The 20045-nt window shown below is 39.8% G+C and overlaps 4 protein-coding genes across 7 annotated transcripts; 1 reads left to right on the top strand and 3 right to left on the bottom strand.

Annotated features, from left to right (window-relative positions):
• Nucleotides 1-86: 86 nt before the first annotated feature.
• LOC144043090 (uncharacterized) lies at nucleotides 87-1806 on the bottom strand. The gene has a single exon (XM_077556330.1). It carries the CDS (start codon nucleotides 816-818, stop codon nucleotides 87-89), a length of 732 nt encoding a protein of 243 aa, XP_077412456.1. The 5' UTR covers nucleotides 819-1806.
• Nucleotides 1807-1971: 165 nt separating this feature from the next.
• yipf1 (Yip1 domain family, member 1) lies at nucleotides 1972-10462 on the bottom strand. Of its 3 annotated transcripts, none has more exons than XM_077556238.1 (10): nucleotides 10317-10462; nucleotides 9907-10032; nucleotides 8590-8732; nucleotides 8393-8473; nucleotides 7834-7921; nucleotides 7585-7701; nucleotides 7063-7229; nucleotides 5222-5404; nucleotides 3505-3599; nucleotides 1972-3333 (listed from the first exon to the last, which is right to left on the bottom strand). In XM_077556238.1, the coding sequence occupies exons 2-9, from the start codon at nucleotides 9938-9940 to the stop codon at nucleotides 3516-3518; spliced, it is 897 nt and encodes a 298-aa protein (XP_077412364.1). In that variant the 5' UTR covers nucleotides 9941-10032; nucleotides 10317-10462; the 3' UTR covers nucleotides 1972-3333; nucleotides 3505-3515. The 3 variants fall into 3 exon arrangements, with proteins under 3 accessions (XP_077412364.1, XP_077412363.1, XP_077412366.1); XM_077556237.1 differs by having other exon boundaries at nucleotides 10271-10374; XM_077556240.1 differs by lacking the exon at nucleotides 10317-10462 and adding an exon at nucleotides 10134-10282.
• A 152-nt stretch (nucleotides 10463-10614) lies between these two features.
• On the top strand, nucleotides 10615-13795 carry lrrc42 (leucine rich repeat containing 42). The gene is made up of 7 exons (XM_077556233.1): nucleotides 10615-11303; nucleotides 12032-12163; nucleotides 12242-12363; nucleotides 12733-12818; nucleotides 12893-13006; nucleotides 13078-13162; nucleotides 13421-13795. Exons 1-7 carry the CDS (start codon nucleotides 10903-10905, stop codon nucleotides 13702-13704), a joined length of 1224 nt encoding a protein of 407 aa, XP_077412359.1. The 5' UTR covers nucleotides 10615-10902; the 3' UTR covers nucleotides 13705-13795.
• On the bottom strand, nucleotides 13154-19972 carry tmem59 (transmembrane protein 59). 2 transcript variants are annotated; one of them, XM_077556235.1, is made up of 9 exons: nucleotides 19744-19972; nucleotides 19510-19615; nucleotides 19304-19398; nucleotides 18601-18753; nucleotides 18419-18464; nucleotides 18222-18342; nucleotides 16150-16267; nucleotides 14258-14449; nucleotides 13154-13582 (listed from the first exon to the last, which is right to left on the bottom strand). In XM_077556235.1, the coding sequence occupies exons 1-8, from the start codon at nucleotides 19891-19893 to the stop codon at nucleotides 14288-14290; spliced, it is 951 nt and encodes a 316-aa protein (XP_077412361.1). In that variant the 5' UTR covers nucleotides 19894-19972; the 3' UTR covers nucleotides 13154-13582; nucleotides 14258-14287. The 2 variants fall into 2 exon arrangements, with proteins under 2 accessions (XP_077412361.1, XP_077412360.1); XM_077556234.1 differs by lacking the exon at nucleotides 13154-13582 and having other exon boundaries at nucleotides 13889-14449; nucleotides 19744-19971.
• Nucleotides 19973-20045: the final 73 nt, after the last annotated feature.

Raw genomic sequence — 20045 nt, 5'->3', positions numbered from 1 at the left:
AAAACGCATTTGCCACTAATCATCCCCAGCCCCAGGGATGGAGAATATCTTGCTTCTCTAAATACTTACACTACAGTAGTTATGAATTAGTTGTAAAGCCCTTTACTCTCATCATGCACAAAATACTTGTTATCCTGATGATAAGTGGTAAAACTTGGCCTATCTAATGGGGTCTTTGCATCACCCGTCTTGGTATCGAAGGCATTGACCGGTAGCTTTTGGGACGCACTAATGGACATGTCCGTCTGAACGGCCTTATGGGTCAATGCGAGTTTCTGCCCAGACTTAAAGGCGATGGCAGGCAGTGCCTTCTGTTCCCGCTGGACCTTCTTGTCGTCCCACAGCTTGAGCAGACGCCGCTGGTTGTTGGTCATATCCTTGAGGTTCTGCTGCAGAGACTGGACCTGCTCCTCCAGCAGCGTCTTGGACGTGACAGCGTTGGCCAGCTCGGATGTCAGCTCGTCCACAGTCAGACCCAGCTTGGCCACCTTCTCAATCTGGGCGTCACACTCGCGCTCCTTCTCGCGCAAGACGTTAATGACGTCCTTGGTGGTCTTGCCATGGAACTTGGGGCTGCATTCCAGGCCGATCTCCGTGCGTAGGGCTTTGACTTGTTTCCTCAGCTCCTTGTTGTCCGCCAGCAGGGTCTTGAACTTCTGCTTCAGGGCCTCAGTGGAGCGCAGCCTGGACTCGTACTGCCGGAGTTTGTCCCGCAGGACGCCCTCTCGATGGACGGCGTCATCCCGCTCCTTTCGGCACTTCTCCAAGAGTTTCAAGGCCTCGAACTTGGATGCTCGGTCACCTTTGGCAGTGGCCATCCTACTGGAAAATCAACATCAAGCAACTGCAAAACCCACTCCCGAGTTCATTGTTTAACTCCTTCAGAAAACTCCTCGAGTGGCCAACTGCGAGTCCGACACTGAGGCGGGTGTCATCGCTCTCAACTCATAGGGTTTGTGTTGAGCTCTCACATGTAACTCAAAGCTGGTGGCTAGGATGACCTGTAATTAGGCCGCCCGCCAGCTTCCCCCGCTGTTGACGGTTCCAGTGACACCATTTATTTTTCCCATTTGCCTAATGGAGCTCAAAAACACAATTATTAAAGTAGACTGAGGCGTGTTAGGGAGCAGAGTGCTGACATTCTTATTCACAGGAAGAGTCTATGTAAAAGTTTTTTTCCCCCTCAAAACATACGATTCTTGCACAAATACGAATTTTAAATCTCAGAATTTATTAATTTCTTTCCATGCTGACTTCATCTTTTTTTTTTTCCAACTATTGCCATACAATTACATAGTAATTCCTTTCAGACACAAAATCTCAAAAATGATATCTTCCATCTCATAATACAACAATTATACATGATTTTTATTTTAGTCTTATAAAGTCTACTTTGAATATGGAAAAAATAACACGTATTCTCACCCAAAAAAAAAAATTCTCATAAAATGACAACTTATCTGTTGTAAAATTACAACTGCATTGTAAAATTTATTCTTATATGAATTATAACTTAAAATAACAAAAATCTTGTAAATGTATTACTTCAATCGTTGTACGCCAGCTTTATTCTTTTAAAATGAAACATTTTATTCTGTACAGCTAATTTGATCATAGAATGACTAATTACAGGGAAAAAAAGTTAATATGAAATATTTTCTACTTGTTGAAAAATGATATTTATCTTTATTCTTGTAGTTTTTTCCCCCCTCATCAACAAAACATTAAACTGCACTGAGTGCCTGAGAGTGAAAGCATTCTTCACAGGAAGTGTTGTTGTGAATGCCACAATCCCTCAGGAGGTTCATTGACAGCTAAGATGGATGAGATGCAAGCGGTAGCCGGCAAATGTGACTTTTGTAAGCTATGATTACCAGGCGCTTGATTACATATTTAAAATGTTGAAATGTCCTGGCGGCCTTAGATGCACTCGACTGCTGCTGATTAACAAAAAAAAGAGGAGTCCCATAGCCTGATGTAACTTAGTGTTTATTTGATGTGACTGTCCAAATCACTTGCATCTAAAACAGGGGATGTCACAATGATAATGTTTTTTTCATAACTTTGCATTTATAAATTGAACATTTCCACCAGCAGGTTTTTATTAATTGCAATTATTTTGTGCAAACACGCATTAGGGCCACACTGAGAAGGGGGAACCATTTTTAAAAGTCATGTTCCAAGGATGAAATATTTCAAAAATAAAATTGTAATATTCAAAAACTGAAGTTGCAATACTCCATGAATGAAGTTATAAGACAAGAATAAAGTTGTGATTTTATGGAAACACAATTACGGAATAAATAATTATTTATACCAGGATAAAGTCATAATATTCCAAGAATTGTAATTTTCAAAAAAATTAAGTTGTAGAAAATTCCAAGAATGGAGTTGTACAGTAAGAATAAAGTTGTAATGCTATGGGAATACAACAAAGTAATAAATAACAATATTGTATTTTTAACACGGGGGGGGGGTGGTGGTGGTGGTGGGTTGACTGTACCGGACTGATGATTTTACTGTTGTCGAATTACTACTACATTTTTGGAAAAGTACAACTTAAACCTTTTAAAATTCTGATTTGATTTTTGTAAAATGACAACATATTTACTTGTAATATTACATATTATTCCAGAGCTTTATTCTTGCACAAAATTAGGACTTTATCATAATTATCCTGACTATATAGAATAGAAATATTATGAGAATTAATTATGAGAATTAAGTTGACTAAAAAAAATATAATAGTTGTATTGCTTTTTTTTTTTAAGTAAAATTATGACAATAGTTATAATAAAAGAAGGGGAAAGTTTTCATTGTCAGGCAAGGAAAAAAATTCAAAATTACGACTTTATTCCCAGTAAATTAAAACTTTCTTCTTATATTATCTTTTATTCTTGTAAAATTACATATTTATCCTTTCACTGTTCCAAAAAAAATTTTCCTACATGTTTTCCCTTCGTTGCTTCAGTGTAGCACTAATAGCTTCCGTACTTTGTCGATATTATTATATTATAGTAATAGTAAAGAAAATTAAATATATCCATTCAGTTTGGACAATTCTGTGGTGTGCTGTCCAAGTCCCATTACCATAATATTCAATAACAGCATCCAAAATACCTTTGATTCCGTTCAAACACCTTTAAGATTGGTCTTGTTTTGGCGATAAATAGAAATCAGTAGTGCAACACTTCACCTATCCCCTTAGAAAGAACATTCTTGGTCGCGTTGCACCAAGCGTACGCCCGACAGTAGGTTATGAGGTGAAATCCAGACGACTCATGACTTCATCACCACACTGCAACCCGATTCTCCTTAAGGCAACAGGAGATGCTGCAATTTGGGAGAGGGGAAAAAAACAACACATGGTGGACACTTGCTTTGGCAAGGAGAAATCATGTCGGGAAAGTGTGGTGTCGGATGTTGTCCGTGTTCAAACACGAGGACGGTAAATAGTAGGCATGAAAGCAGGGTACGAAATAAAAAGTGAACATGTGTGTGTACCTTTAAACAACTCATGTAGTGTGCTTGTGGGTCACCGCTGTGGTCGACAGATTGGCGGGCGGTGGCACCGGCTCTGCTTTGCTGAAGAAATATGCCTACAAAGGAGGAAACAACAGAGGTGAACAGCAGCTCAACCATGCAGACATTGGGATTAACTGTGCAGACCAATTATTCCGTTGCGAGCGGATATGCGACACCCGCTGCGTGTGGCCTTGACAGCGGCCACTCACACGGCAGCGTGCGGATGCTGTCAGTTTCCTCCTGATCAGCGTGACATTGACCAGTCACGACAAATGGAATGAGTACACAGATCCAATGAGTCAGTGACTGCATACATATTTCAGGGATGGGCAATTTAAATAGTGGAGGTGGGCAGAATATTTCATAAGTGCCAGTGGAGGGCCCACATAGGATCATGCACTTCCTAACAAGATGTATGACAGAAGTGCATGTATAAAAGATCCGCTACCCTAAACTCAACAACAAAGGGTTTGAAACAAACAAAATAACCACAAAGTGAGTGCAAAGGGTTCTTTTGCATAAAATGATAATTCAAGGACAGCACAAAACAGACAGCATGAAGTGCAAGAAGTCAAAATTAAGCGCAACTAACTATGTCTACCATCTAGTGGTGGTGGGTGATAGTACAACTTAAAAGGTGAAGTCAACCCCAATTTTTTTTGACAACAATATGTTCTATGTAGCTCCACTTAATATTGCATTAGCTGAAATATGTGTTAAGCAGCAAAATCCAGCCGCTTTTATCCATTTTAGGGGGCGGCCATTTTGCCACTTGCGGTCGACTGAAGATGACATCAATGTTGCTTAGGTCTCAGGTAACAACCAACCACAGCGCAGCTTCAGAAAACAGATGAGCTCTGATTGGTTGTTGCCTGAGCAACATTGATGTCATCTTCAGTCGACAGGAAGTGGCAATATGGCCCGCCCCCTGAAATGGATAAAAACAGCTGGATTTTGATTCATAACTCAAACTTCACAAATGTAATATTAATCAGAATGCCTTGTTTAGACTAGATATGTCACATATAACATATTTTTGTCAAGATTTTTTTAAGGTTGACTTCCACTTTAAAACTACAGCTGACGCCTGCTTATTCGCAGTTCGGTATTCACAGATTTAAAAATATATATATTTAGAAAAACTGTCCACACGTGAAGAGCAAATATTGCATAAATTTGCCAGTGGATCCTGACAGCAAAAGGCTTGACTGCTACATGGCGAAAGAACAGCACAAGCGCATCGGCGAAAATTGACATTCAAAGCGAAAATGAGAGCGACAGAGAAAGTGTGTATCAAAGAAGTTCTGGGACTGTTACTCCGTGATTTTCAGGGAAGCTACTGTGTAACTAGCCGTGTTCGATATTGTTTGTTTGGGGGAAAAGCATTTATCGGTGTTTACTGGTAATTAAAAAAAAAAAAAAAAAAAATTCAATCTGCGTAACATCTGTCTTTGCAAATATCCCATTTCATAACATGGCTAATACACCAAAACGACCAGTTTCATTTAAATATTTTTTGTTATGGCTACATTTAGCTCTTGCGGTATATTAGGCACACTTTGTAGTCCAGAAATTACAGTACTCAAATTAGACAACAAACTTGACAACTTCTGTGTAAGACTAATTGTTACTTTAAACATCAGCCGGAAAGTATCTATGATGTCAACTATAGAAGCGAGTTAGAGAGCACATTTACTTTGCAACCGACGGCAAGCAGGGCATTGAGCACCACAATGGCCGACATGACTGCCGCAATCACTTTAGAGTTGTCATCGCGAACGGCGGGCCAGAAGGTGATGACCAAGACAGAGCCGGACAGGAGGAGCGCCAGCAGGATGGTGAGCCACCGCACCCACTCAAATGGCAAAATCCATAGAACCTTGTGTGGGGAATGAGAACAAGTTAGCAAATATGTTCTTAGAGACAAGAGAAGCTACAGTATATCGTGTAGGCAAACATTTTTTTGCGATCAATTGATGTCAAGAATTTGAGTCAATCTGTGTGCTGCTACATGTTTTATTTTGGTATTTTCCTACCTCCTCATTTTGTTCACATTCTCTGCCGACCAGCTTTTTGTAACAAATTACTTTTCATTTTGGATCTTCTACTATTGCTCTTATGCATTTCAGTCCTGTTTGTGTTGATATTGATTTGATTTTATTTATTTAAGTTTTCTACTTTTTGATTTTGTTCCCATTTGTGTTGGTTTGATGGTACTCTCAGACAGATATGTTAGTGGTCAATTTTTTGTAAATGAAGAACTTTGGTTTGGATCGCATTTGAGTTCTGTTTTTGATGTTAATACTTTTTTATTCTGGCAGGTTCCTAATTCCCATTTTTGTTCCATACCCATAGGCCTGACAAGACTCCCAAATCAAAAAGTCAGCATTTTGACCAACTTTTTGCCAACAAAATACTTTGATTTGTCTCTTCTGCGACTGATGGGAGTGCAATTGGAGTTCAAATGTTTGACATGATATGCACTGACTAAAGATGTAGACTGTTATGTTAGCATTTTGTTATGTTAGCATCTATCATATATATATATATATATATATATATATATGTAACGATCAAAAGTGAATACTTTTTGTGTGCGTGTGTTTTAAGTTTTGTCATTTTACATTACATAGATATATCAGTTTTATATCTCTGGTAATTAATCATATGTATAATGTAGGTTTAGGTTATGCTGTCTTAAGCACTTTAAAGTAATACTTGACTCATTGATCCATTTTCAACAGTTAGAACATGATATTTTGTCTATAATTAATGTGATGACTTCATCATTTTTCATTCACTCCCAGCTATTTCACTGAAGCAACCTCCTTCACTCCCGGCTGTTTTACTGGATTTTGACTGATTTTTCAAGGTTTACAGAATATTCTTTTCTACCAAACTTCTTCTCTGCTGCCACCTGCTGGCCTTTGGGTAATAACTACCATTTCTTCAACTGTTCTTTGCAGTTGAGAGGCTGCATCGAAGCCTTCTAGCATAAAAAAATATTAAATACTTATAAATACGTCTTTGGGACACTTAAAACAGAATGTGTTTATAAATTTTTGGGAGCAAATGAGTTAATACCTTGAAAAACTAATTTTGCCACTTGCTCTCGACTGAAGATGACCTGTACTGAGGAAGTTGGTGACGACCAATCATGGCTCATCTGTTTTCTGGGTTTAGTCAGCTAACTGAGCAATGATTGGTCATTAGCTACTTCCTTAGCACAGGTGATGTCATCTTTAGTCGACAGCAAGTGGCACAATGAGTTTCTATTTCGTCCCTCACGACCGCCAGGAACTTTTATTTTAAAGATATTGTTCATGAAAAATAAAGAAGTTATCACATTAAACATAGACAAAATATCTTCTAAGTTCTTACTGTTGAAAAGGGCTCAATGAGTCATGTATCCCTTTAATCAACTGTGTTGTTCCTGAAACGCTCTATAAATAAAGCTAGATTGGATTTCATTTGTGGTTGATTGCACATTGTACCTGATATAATCAGTTTCACAGAATATTCAGACGGAAAACTTACCACAGCGGGAATGTATATGGAAAGTGAGTATCCGTACACGCAGACAATCTCGATGAAGGAATAAGACACCAAGTTCATGATCTTGTTGTTCCTCCACAGCAAGAAACCCCACACGGCGAGAGGTACTAGCCAAGCGTAGCTGAAGATGGCTGTCGCAGCTATGGTGACTGTGGGACATGGGGGGATCATTAAAGCTCATACAACATACATTTCAGTAAGTAGGGGCTCCTATAAATCTATTCAGGGTTTGGTCAAGATAGTAATAGTAATAATAGAGATTTTTTTTTCTAATGGTGAGTCGCAAACTTGGAAGCCATGTCTGCTCACATGCACTGGTGTTTTTTTAGGTATGGGAAACCCTGAAAAAAAGGTTCATGTGGCCCAAGAAATGCAGCAAAGCAATTTCAAGACTTAATGTTAATTGCTAATTTTCTCCTCACATGATGAATCAAGTATCTCTATCAGAAAAAAAGAAGAAGAGAGAATTCAATTTTTTTAATGACACATTTTTAGGGTGCTTACCTTTTCCAAACTCGGGTGTGTATTTGTAGTCTGGCTTGCCCAGATGTACCAGGAAGGTGGAGATGTTTCCACTAATAGCAATGGCAAACACAAGAGTGGTGCAGATCCAGAACGGTCCTGAGAGGAGTCATGAGTGTAATACGGTAAGAATACATCAGTTCAAATGGTGAAGCCTCATAATTGCCCTACAAATTGAAAATGTTTGAAGAGCTTCATAATGGGAAAATAGATGTGTGTTTGCATGCTGACCATAGAGATCGGGATTTCTGCGAAGGTACATGTGGATGAAGTTCTTTCCCGGCCAGGGCAGCACCGAGCCAACAATTCTTTCCGTTACCTGAAACAAATGTCACACATTACGTAAATGGGCCAACTTTTTGTGAACAAAGTACCTTAACATGGATCTGTTGTACATGAGTCCTTGTGTTTGTGCCGTTGCTGGTTTTATTTTGATAGGTTCCTAATTACTGTTTTTGTTGCCACGGTAGCCCAAGAGAGAGCCTTATGAACAAGCTTTTTGTGTATAAAGGACTTACAATAGATCTGATCTTTTAATGAACGAGGCTTTTTGATTGGGATCTCCTGTGACTGAAGTGTTGCATTGGGGAAAGTAAGGTCTGTTACATACTCTTTGTTTTAATGTAACTACTGGTTTTGTTCGCTTTCTTGAGTGTTTGATATGAGTCTCTGAATACATAGTTGAAAATCACTGGGCTAAGCATACACTTACAATTTATTTATTTATTTTTAATTAAAATATATATATATAATATGTGGTTTAATTCCAATGAAATGAAGTCATACTTACATGGCGTGTGTCAACATCAAAAAACTGTTGGTAGTACTCAAAAGTCCAGAAGGGGGTGCTTTTCTTCTCCCCTGAGAGAAGCTTTAATGAAAAATAAATAAATAAATAAATAAATAAATATATATTTTCAAAGGACACATTATGCAAAAGCCCCCAACATCATGTTGCCCAGAATATGCATAATCATAACATCTTGCCTTAGCTTTGTCATCTTCGGCCATGGGGTCTTCATCACCGCTGGGAACGAACCCACCGGGGGACTTCGGACTTATAAAATCATCTTCGATGCTGATCGCAGTTGACTCACTATCAGCTCCTAGCAGATTGCTCTCTTCAAATTCTTAAATTGTGACATAAAAAAAAAAAACTTCAGTGGGAAATTACCAGACTAAATCCATTCCCTAATAACGCCACTATCAAGACACAATAATACAATAAAATATTGTAATATAATAGTACACAACTGTGCCACATACATCAGCTGGCACGTACATCATCTAGGGAGGTTCACAATCAATATTTATCTAAAAACATGACAAAAACAACACATTTTAAATACAAAAAAAAAAAAGTGGAAATAAATATATAAATAATATTAAATATTGATTAAAAACACTCGGCTCTCATATTTATTTCATGCTGCAGATGCTGTCAGCATGAAATGCAGCATGAAATGTTATTCAAATGAGGGGGCGGTCCTAAGTGTGTCTCAGGTTGATTGAGTTATTTGCCATTGCAAACTGCCTTTCGAGGGTGGAGGGTTCTCTCACCCACACCAAGCAGTTTGGCAAACAAGTATCAAGTATCAAACAAATATTGACAGCATGGATGGAGAGCTCCAGCAATGGACGTCATTCTTCTCCACTGTCACCAGAACTTGCGAAGTGAATGTCTAGTTGCTCGTTAACTTCACATAAGTTTCTGTAAACAACAAGGTCCATTGTTTTGTGTGCGTGAATTCTCTGCTCAACACAGACTGACTTGCTGATCAACCAATAGAAGAATACAACTCAAGACACACTTAGAACCGCCCCCTCATTGTAATATTTCATGACGCATTTCATGCAGAGAACTTCAGCATAAAATAAATGAGAGCAGAATGTTTTTAATTATTGATATTTAATTATATTTATATTTTATTTATTTCCACTTTTATATTTATATTTACAGTCTTGTTTTTCATTCTTGTAATTATTTTTACTTTTATTTATGTATATCTATATCTACATTCTTTGTTGTTTTTATTTCCATTTAAACTATTTTTTGTCTTTAAAGTTTTCTTCTTTTTTTTAACATACATTTTCACGTTTATGTATGTATGTAATGTGTGAATTAATTTATTTAGGCATTTTTGGTCCTCCATATACACATAATGGAAGCAGTGTAAACAAGACAAATGCTACCAAATGCAAAGACTAAACTGATTGAATATGGTACAAATATAGAATGCAGGTTGTAGATATTTGTCACGACTGAACTAGAGAAAAGTTTACGATATATGACGTCACACCCACCTTGAAATTGAAATGGGTCGTTCGCAGACGCCATCTATGCGGACGCCACGGCTAAACCGGTCAGAAAACTCGTTGTCGGTTTTCCAGTTGAAGCCAAACAGGAGCTGGGCTTTTTCTCTTGGGAAGCTGTGAGGAGATTAAAAACAAAACACGCTTTAACATGCCATTCGTGTCAATCGATAAAGAAACACACGCATACAAGCCAGCGTCACATCTTGGTTACTAACTTGTTAGCAAGTCTACAAGGCGGAAACGAGTACGCTACTTTACATATGTATGTTCAAACAAACAAATAGTACTATTCTCTTATGTATGAAGAAGCCGAGAGCACAAATGTGATCACAAACAAAAATAAAATGCTCACTCAAACAATGCAAAATCCAAAAATCACGTCCCAATTGCTAGCTTACGTTGACGGAAGAAGGATCCGGATGTGTAGCTTGGTAAACACACAAGCTTCCTATTAGGGTTTTTTTTTCAAAATAACATAACAATCTGTTTTAATCGTTAATACAAAGCAGATTTTGTGAAAATATACCAGAATATACATTTCAAACTAATAGTTTATTACACTATTTAGAGATATATTTACCCTTTGTTCAAGATAAAACGACTTTCCTAGTCTATAGCCTTTTTTTTTTGACACCATAATTTCGACACAGACATCCGGGTACTTTAGCCGGTTAGGTTATTCAAATGAAAACTTTATTCAAGTAAATCAAGCAAATTGAAACTTGAGATTTAGCGGAAGTCTAACTGTGGTGTAATTAAATACGTCTTCAATATCAAAGGTGCTTTTAGTGTCGTGCTTGCGTGTGCTCACGATAAAACAGTGATGTTTCTCGTCGAGGGGCTTTTATTTTGACACCAGCAAAAGCAAAACACTAATTTCCATAAACTCTAATGTCGGCTGTGCTTGCGGACCTTCTGTTTTTTTTGTTGACAGAAACTCAAACATACATCAACTTGATGGTATTGTGAGAGCGGACACCAACAATGGACGCCAGCGGCGTGTACGTGCGGGAAAGAGGCATGCTGCGTCGTGTTAGCGATATCGTGCTCAAGCCGGTGGTGGCCTCCTCGTCTTCGTCTTCTTCTTGCCGGCGAACCAACCCGCTGGTGCTTCGTAAGGAGCACTTCGTGTTCACGTACAACGCGGAGGGCAGCCTGCGCTACAGCAGCAAGTCGCTGTTCGATATCGCGCTGCTCTTCGTGGCGGGCAACGTGCACCACGTGGACTCGCTGGTGGGCTTCCCCGACCAGATCGGCGTCAGGCTGTTCGCGGCGGCCGCGGAGAACCGCGTGTTCCTGAAGCCCGATGTATCTCCCAAAGCCTTGCGGCTCTTCGGCGACGCCTATGGTGACATGGTGCTTGAATCCCTCTGCCTCAGGAATAGGTCTGTTGCAATGCAACGCCGGGCGGTTTCTGTGTACACGCTCGTAACTCAAAACACTCGCCACGCATTGAGTAGAATCGAAATGTCATTAATCCGTTCCCACGAAAAAACAATCCATATTGTTTGTTTTTAATGAGGAAAAATAACAATATAATATTGTTTATGAAAACTAAGTAATAACATATGTAAGTACAATTAAAAGATTTAAATAATTAAACTGTTTGTGGATTTGTATAGACACTTGATTGGGATGAACATTGGCACTTATGATAGGTGTAAAAATGATGTCATTTTTACTCATTTCTCTAAAACAAATAAAATTGAAAATGCACGGGTTGCACGCTAATATAATTTTTCAGATTTAAAAATAATACATGATGAGATGGGCCAGTACAGATTTAATAAATAGATGAAATCAACATGTTCTTGCATTATTCAATATATTGAGTTTTATCCACTTAAATTGATCAATCATCATTGATCTTTTTACCACACTGTGCACATATTGTTTGGCATCAAGTGAAATCCTTCCATAAGGAATGGCTTGGCTTGAACATGACAATGTCAAATATTAAATGTTCGCTTAGATTTAATACTGGAGAGAAATGTCTTAATGTATGACGCTGAATTATTATTAATGGTGTTTGCAGAGGTAAGAGCTGTTCCTAATATTTTGACTCCTCGTGTAACTCAAAAAGGTGACGTGATGTGATCGTGTGTCCCCTCAGGTTTCCTCTGCTGAGCGAGCGTATGGCTGACATCAAGACCTTCCACAGTTTGAAACGTTTGGACCTGTTCGGCTGTCGACTGGGCGACGACCACGAGATATTCCAGCACCTGACGTCCGCCTCGCTGGCGAGGTAATAAACTACTCTGGCGTCCGTGTTCAAAGACTTGCTTAGCTCATCATTTTTCTTTTTTGCCATCTCCGCATGTAGCTGCTTGATTCAGCTTTTCATCGGCGGCAACGGCCTGTCGGACGTTGGCCTGCAACGACTGACGGCACCTGTGAGAATGATGAGGAAAGGACTGGACTGTCTTGAGTGCCTGGATGTTTCACGTAAATTGCCATTGTTCCCGACTTTTGAGTGTGTGTGGCTTGTGTGTACAGTTGGCTGCTGTGTTCACATTAGTGGCTGGCTGTTAACTGAATAGCGTTTGCCAGACTGCATTGTTTGTTTGGGTGTTAGTTATGGCCGCAGAAGCTTGTGTACAGTATGAATGTGTTTATTTTGTTGCCCTTTGTCCAATAAATCAATTGGAAGTGCAACAGTGGCTGTTCTACTTTGTATCAAATGTAAGTTAGTGAACCAACAGTCTCTCTGTCCATCCATCGAATTATCCGAACTGATTATCCTATACTGTACTTTGATAAATGTTGACAGCACATGCTAAAACTGAAATTTATCTCATTGTCTCTTTAATCCAGATAACCCCATTTCTGAGAGGGCTCTCCGCTACCTCAAGTGTCTCCCTAAGCTTGAAAAACTGGATGCATCTAGCACCGGCATGAAGGTGTTCGAAGCACACATAGTTAGCGCTTGTTAGCTCATTGCTTATTAATATTGAAGTAATTTTGTTCCTTGCAGTTTGGCTCAAGACTAAAGTCAAACATGTGGGAGCTGCTAGGCCTGATTTATTCCGAAAATGCGCTGGATGACTTTGACCACTCCGGATGTAAAACACAAGGATGGGCTGAACAGGTGACCAGATGGTGTTGTTTTTCTGAGTTGTTTCTTATTATGTGATATCTCATACGTAAATGTGTTACTAGGTTGTAAACCAATGGGAAACCAATGGAGCGCAACTGCCGAAACTGAAGAAACTGGATGAGTCCAAAATATCAGTGCTTCGCTTTTGTGAGTGTTTATTTATACCACACTGATACATGTTTTTCTGGCAGTTTGGATTCTCCCGGCGCACCTTCTTGCTAGATGTGTACTCAAGGTGAAAGAAGTCTTAAATATGGGCTATTTATTGTGTCCAGCCTAAGGCACACCTGTGGAACATTTATGCTATCTAATCAGCAACTTTATATGTAATGGCCAAGTAGTCCACTCAATAATCGCCCCAAAAAATACTGTACCATAAGTAATTTGTTTGTTTACATTTTTAAGTTGGCAGGCAGAAGTTTGTCCGAGAGGTGTTGAACGCGGTGCCGTTGTGTCACGAGAGAGATGCAACAGCTGAGGAGGAGCAGCAGCGTTTGCACTTCTACAAACCTCCAGCGGGTAGCACCATAGGCGGGACCTCCTCTGACAGGACTTTCTGGAACGCAACTGGCAAAAGGAAGCAGCCGTCGGAAAAGTGCAGTGACCATTTGACAAATAGTCCGCCATTTAAACGAGCGTCCTCGTCAGTGTTGACTGCTGACGACATGGACTTGTTGGACTTATACTGAGATGCATTGGCATCGTGATTGTACAGTTGTTTTGTTCAGTAATATTTTATGAATAAAGTTATTTTGTACACCTGGGAGGTGGAGTGCAAAACTATCGTGCTGCCCAAGTATCAACTATCTTTGAAATGAATAGCTTGTCTTAATCCATTCCATTGAGAACAGAAGCACTCAAGAATCACTTGAATTCAATTAAGAGGAAATTGTTTTATTGTTAAACCCTGTCAACTACAGATTACGGCACCACAAGAACAGAATGGTGGGAGTTTGGCTACCGCGTTGGAAATATCATTTCACAAAAGTATTGAGTGTTGGGATGACATCACCACAAAAGAAGTCCCAGCTTTTAATAAAATAAGCACAGCCACCAAGCACTAACACAGAAATTAGGAGGATGGGATGGGGGCAAAACTAATAGTTTTGTACTGGCATTACAGTACCATAATACCACATCAATTGAAAAGTATTGAAAAGGGGAAAATGGAATCCATTTTAGAAACATTTCATAAGCAATTTATCTCATAATTCAAGCACAAGTGGAATAAAAAATTATTACCTCACCACACTTGATTTTATTTATTTTTTGTTAGATGTCCGACTGGCCAAGGTTTACTTTTGGAGGAAGAGGCCCCGCCTCCTCGCCATCTTCTCCTAGCCCTTTGGATGTGATGACGAGCAGGGAGGACGCCGGGTATGGAATGAGCTTCTCATCTTCAAAGAAATCCCTGTCACCGTAGATGCTCAATTTCTGAAAATAAATTGTACAATTGTTAAGTGTTGATTGCATCTTGACCAGCTTCTCCGTGAAATTCAAGTTTGTGAACAACTATAGTTACAAGTAGATTCCTGTAGATGGTGGTGTTAAATCACTAAGGATCTGAGATCCGCAGTATTTGAGTTGAGGCTTAAAATTAGGGGTGAATCTCGGCTATCACATCAATTATGGGAGAGAGAAACGCCAATATGTTTGAAGTCGTTTTAATGTATATAAATGCTGCATTCGAGGATGGTCGGAAGTCAGGTATATCAGAGTTTTTTTTCTCCCAGCGATCGAGGCTAAAGTAAACAACCAAAATGGCGGATAGTAATAAATCTTTTTTATTTTGGTCCTACAAACTCAATTTGACCTCCAGCAAACTTACCTTCTCACAATTTTGCTTCATTGATTGGTTCCATACAGATCAGTAGTTTGTGGTACAATTTCATGCAGGGATACTGTAACGTACGTTGTGTTACGTGAAGTTACGTTGCGTATTTATGAATGAAGAAAGCTATGTAGTTTTATACTCGAGTAAATTGTGTTTTACCATTCACGGTCTGTGTTCCAAAGGGGTCGCAATTGTAGAGTGACGTCACTTGCAGGCCGTCTGTGAAGTTGGGGTCCTTTTTCTGAGTTTCTGAGATTTCCAAGTTCAAGGGGGCGTTCCGGTACACACTTACTGGTTTGAACTCAGTTCAACTTCTGACCATCCTCAAATGCAGCATATGCAGACATGGTTGATTGGTAGTGGAAAGTGTGTCATCATAGTGACAAAAGATTATGCCGTAAATAGCATGAAGGAGGCACACCACGCAAAAAATAAATAAACCGCTCAGATTCAACTGAAGCCACGCAGTCATTTCTTAGTTGTATATCTGCAAAATCCTTTTGCCATCAAAAGCCCTTCTTTTTTGTTGTTTTACAGTATGAGGTATCAAAAGCAAAAAATCTCAGCATCCAAGTCACTGTTCTGCTTTACATTACTTTTACCCATAAGCTTGTTTTCTCTGCTTTTTGGCCAGAAACCAGTGTTTTTGGTGAAAACAACTCATGTTATCTCATTGGCTGCTGAAGAACATAAAAAGCAAGTTGTTTTTTTCTGATGAAAAAAAAAGATCTAAGTAGGTCCGGTGCATATACTGTCACAGAACACAATAAGCCAAAATGCTCTAAAATTGCTGGTAGTATGGGGAACTCTGTTTTGAAAACAGCCGGTAGTGAATAAGTTAATTATCTATATAAACACAGGACAGAATTAAGGAGATGGGTTAGACTTGTTGATTTACAAACAATGTCATTTATCTATAGCACAGTGGTACCATTACTTACGTGTGCCACAACTTTTTCAGTTTTTCAAATTCTGAGCAGTCACTTTTTGCTTTGTGTTGTGAGCGAGCTTCATACGAGACACCGCTCGAGCAAAGTGGGGAAGGGGAAAGACAGTACTCTTTGACAGTCACACACAATTACTAAATGAAAACTTGCAAAAAGCATAGAGAAGAAGCTTTTAGTTCAAAGGAGAAAATAAATTGGAAATACCAGTAAATTACGTTACGAGCATGGTCAGGTTGCAAATTTAACTCTTAAGTCAAGGTACCACTGTATATTATGTGCCATTCCTCTGGTATAACTGAGGGGTTGTGGAGCGTTCAATGGTAACAATCCCCATAGGTCTCACACCAACTGACCTCAGCTGGCACATACTGGTCCACAGCAGTTGCCACGGTGGCACAGCAGATCCAGATGAGAACCAGCACGGACAGTACCAGAGTGATGGTGAGAATCCAGCCTGGCAGCCAAGGGTTCCTGGGGAGCAAATGTTTCAATATGCTTAGTGTCCATTCAGGCCATATTAATTAATAATAAAGACATTTTCCGGAGAGTGAGTCTGGTCAACCGCCTTGTCAGTGGCATTTCTGAGGCGGGGCAAACCTGAGCTAACAGACAGTGGAATGAACCAATGAGCGCAGAGCGGACTCCAGGTCAGAAAAGTGGCTTGTTGAAGTCTTTTTTTTGGGGGGGGCGGAGACGGCGTAAAAATCCAATATGGCTATTAGCCGAAGAGACAGTAGTTAATGAAGTTGTTGTTGAATGTCGTTGAAGAGTGAAAAGTGACGTTGCGCCTTGTCACGATAAAAAATTTGCTTGCCGATAAATTGCCCCAGAATTTTTTAGGATAAGCGACAATATTGCGTTTTTCATATAATTTTTCAACTAATATAATGATAATGGTATAATAAATTAATCCAAAGAATTCCCACACATGAGCAGTTGCGTTCGGCATCATTTCCAAATCCCTACTACTTAAGGGCCCTCACGCTGAATCCGAAGTTGCCCCCGAGGAGGTTTGTGTTCCCTACCGCGGGATCTGATGATTTTTACCACATAAAAGTGGCGAAAATGTTCCTTGTTCCTAACCAAAACCTTAAACTTCAAAAATGTGGAAGAAAACCGAAAAAACATTAACATTCATCAGTCATTTTAGCTTTTTCAATGTATTCTGAGATTTCCTACTACGTGCATGGTCATTGAACGCACTTATTAGAGTGCATTGCAGAATGCGGGCGTGTTCTTGCTTTTCTTTTGTTTATCTGCGATAAATATTGTTTTTCTTGTTACAAAATCTTGTTTCTAAAACACACCTGTCTTCTCCATGAGATTATTGAAAAACATGCGTACCTGCAGAGGATACACATTTTTTGGGGGGTAACTACTTTGGCACAGCACCGCCTCTAAAAGTGCGTGTCAAGATGATTCACTCCTCAATGAGCTAAGCACGGTTTAGGAGTCAGTCATGACAGGAAAGTTAACTTATCACCCACCCAGTGTCTTTGGTAAACACCACATCTCACTGAGCAGCACAGGATTGCAAGGGTGTGTGCACATAGCGAGTGTTGCTTTTTCGGCAGGCTTCGAACCACATGCAATGAATAAAAATAACAATGATAGCTGTGGTGTGCTGCTAGCAATAATGCTACATGGCTATTAGCACCAATGCCGCGGCTCACAAATGAGAAAGAGAATTGCGTGTGCTTATAAAGACCCGGTAGGACACATGCAATCAAAAATTTTTAAACTGGTTTTAAAAGCCGCTTTACGGGCTCCGGGTGGTGGAGTGGTGCTGTCGGTGCAGGCAGCGTGGTTTCGCTTACCCGCCCGGGAGAACATGTTCGTGTGTGTGTGTGTGAGTGAATGAGTGAATAGAAAGGGAGGAAAAAAACGCTTTACCCAGTGACTGACAGAGTGAAGCAACGGACCAGCGTGAATGTTGATGACGTATGTAAACAAACACGGACGTACATGGCTGAGAATTATCGCGTTATCCGCAATTAATTGATTTATTGCATAGCACAACAGCCTTAGTTGCTCACAAAGACCACATCACGCAAATAGACAAATTTGATTGGGCCGGCGCCGAATCACTGTCTATGGACGCCTGTCCAGACCCACTTAAAGAAAGTGGGTATGGCTTGCCAGGCTGGGTTGCAGGTGGTATCAGATTTGAATCCATTTTTAGGCAAACAAATATGGCTTTTGTTCGTAAATCAAATGCTCATCTTTGCCATGGACCATGTACAGGAGAATAACAAATATGTATGTTGAAGTGCATTGAGGAGTTTCATTTTGACATAAGTAATACTTTGCAATCATCTTGTGGCCTCTATAGGCAATTAATTTAAGGTAATTTAATTGTGTGCCACTATATGTGTAATTATTCAACACATTATAGTTTCCTTTGTATTCAAGTGTGCTATTAAACCTTGTGAGGCAGCTGAAGAAGTTGTAATCATCATAGCTGTGATCGGCTCTCATGTCGCGGTCCCTTTCTTGGATGAGCGTACGCTGGTAGTCTTTGTAAATGGGGCTGTTCACATCAGAGACTTGAAAGGAGACACACAAAAAAACGCACACACATGAAAGTCAATCTTATTTTGTTTCTCGTAAATGTGGACTTACATGTCTTCTGTAATTCCTGGCTGTCATCTTCTTTCTCCGTTTCAAACTGAGGAAAAAAACAAATTGAATTAGGATTCAGTCTGACAAGCAGAACACTCATGCTCACAGCATAACTATTTATAAGCAGCCAGCCATATGTTATTTTTTTGGAGTTTTTTTCTTTTCATTATCGCATCACACACCTGGAAAACGACTACTTTGCCGTCGTCGGCCTGGAGATAAAAGGTCCATGTGGATGTGATGAAGCTGTGCGCTTGACTCATCATGTCCTCCCAGAAGCCTCGCACAAAAATCAGCGGGTATAGCAGGTGAATCTTCGGCACCATTGCTTCAAGCTATATGCAACATGTATGAGAGTATGAGACAGCACAGCCCTCAAACATTTGTTGGGAAACCAATTATTTTTGTGAACTGTGGGTCCACAAAGAAGCTCAACCTCGTAATGTAGCTAATCAAGCAGCAAACTGACTGAGGTACAAGGAAGGTGGCGTACATAAAAACAAATATGCCCTACCCATGTTTATGGGATTACAACACTAGTTCATCCACCTTTTATTTCTTGTTGGCACTAATTACTGTTGTTTTCTCTCTCGCTGTTTGCAGTAGGGCTCCGTCCCCATTACTTATTAATCGTTTTATCTCCATCACTGTATTATTTGCAGAGTTATGTTTATCAGTACTGTATTATTGCACTGTATAGAACTTGACTACGAAATTTGTGCATTTGTGTATATGTTTACATTTTGGTAATAGTGGTGTCTTTTAATTGCTCTGGTAGAAAGGGTGACTCAACTATACAAATTTCCCTTGTGTTTTAACATACTTGTCAAATAAACATGATATTGATTCCATAGTTCCAGAGTAGGGCAGATATACTGTGTGCACCTGTTCATAGCGTTGCTCGGCAAAGGGAAGCTGGTTGTGGCAGCCCAGGTTGCACGCATACTGCTCGTTAACCTGGGTGTAAGCTTCGTGACAGGCTGTAAGAGATTGTTTAAAAATGATTAGGGACAGACAACAAAATAAATGTCAACAAAATGGTAATGCAAAGCCCAGTGACACGACAGTTTAAGTCGGCCATTTTATCTTACTTGACTGACAGTCGGCTGTGGTGCGATTCAAATCTTTACTGTCACGAACAAACTGGCAAATAGAGAACAATCGGCAGCCTCGCTGACATGCGTAGAGTTCCTCTTCCTACATACACACACAAAACCCACCTTAAAGGTCGAATCTACACGAGCGACCAAGACATGATAAATTTAAAATAAACAGTAGCTAAAACTGCTAAGCTAAAGCTAGCCAACTTTTTAGCTACAACTCACCCGCGGGTACGTGTGTAAAGTATACGTCATTTCACAAGAGCGATGGCAAGACACCGTGCTTCCCAAAACGCTCTCGAACACATCCGATGACGCCGCCACTAAAGTCCCCAAGAGTGCCAAAAAGCACACGAAACCGGACGCAGTCCCCATTTTGTGTGCGCAAAACAAAACACAAGCAAAATAAACACAACACACTCGCTTCCTCTTCCTCCTTAATCTGACCAAGTTCTCGCGAGATCTTGTGCGCGTCGCCCTCGCGAGACACTGAGGAAATATTTGATGCATTTATAAATTTGGGAATT

This window comes from Vanacampus margaritifer, chromosome 2 (genome assembly GCF_051991255.1).
Source record: "Vanacampus margaritifer isolate UIUO_Vmar chromosome 2, RoL_Vmar_1.0, whole genome shotgun sequence".
In the NCBI taxonomy this organism is placed as follows: Eukaryota; Metazoa; Chordata; class Actinopteri; order Syngnathiformes; family Syngnathidae; genus Vanacampus; species Vanacampus margaritifer.
This window is presented reverse-complemented; position numbering and strand designations above follow the sequence as displayed.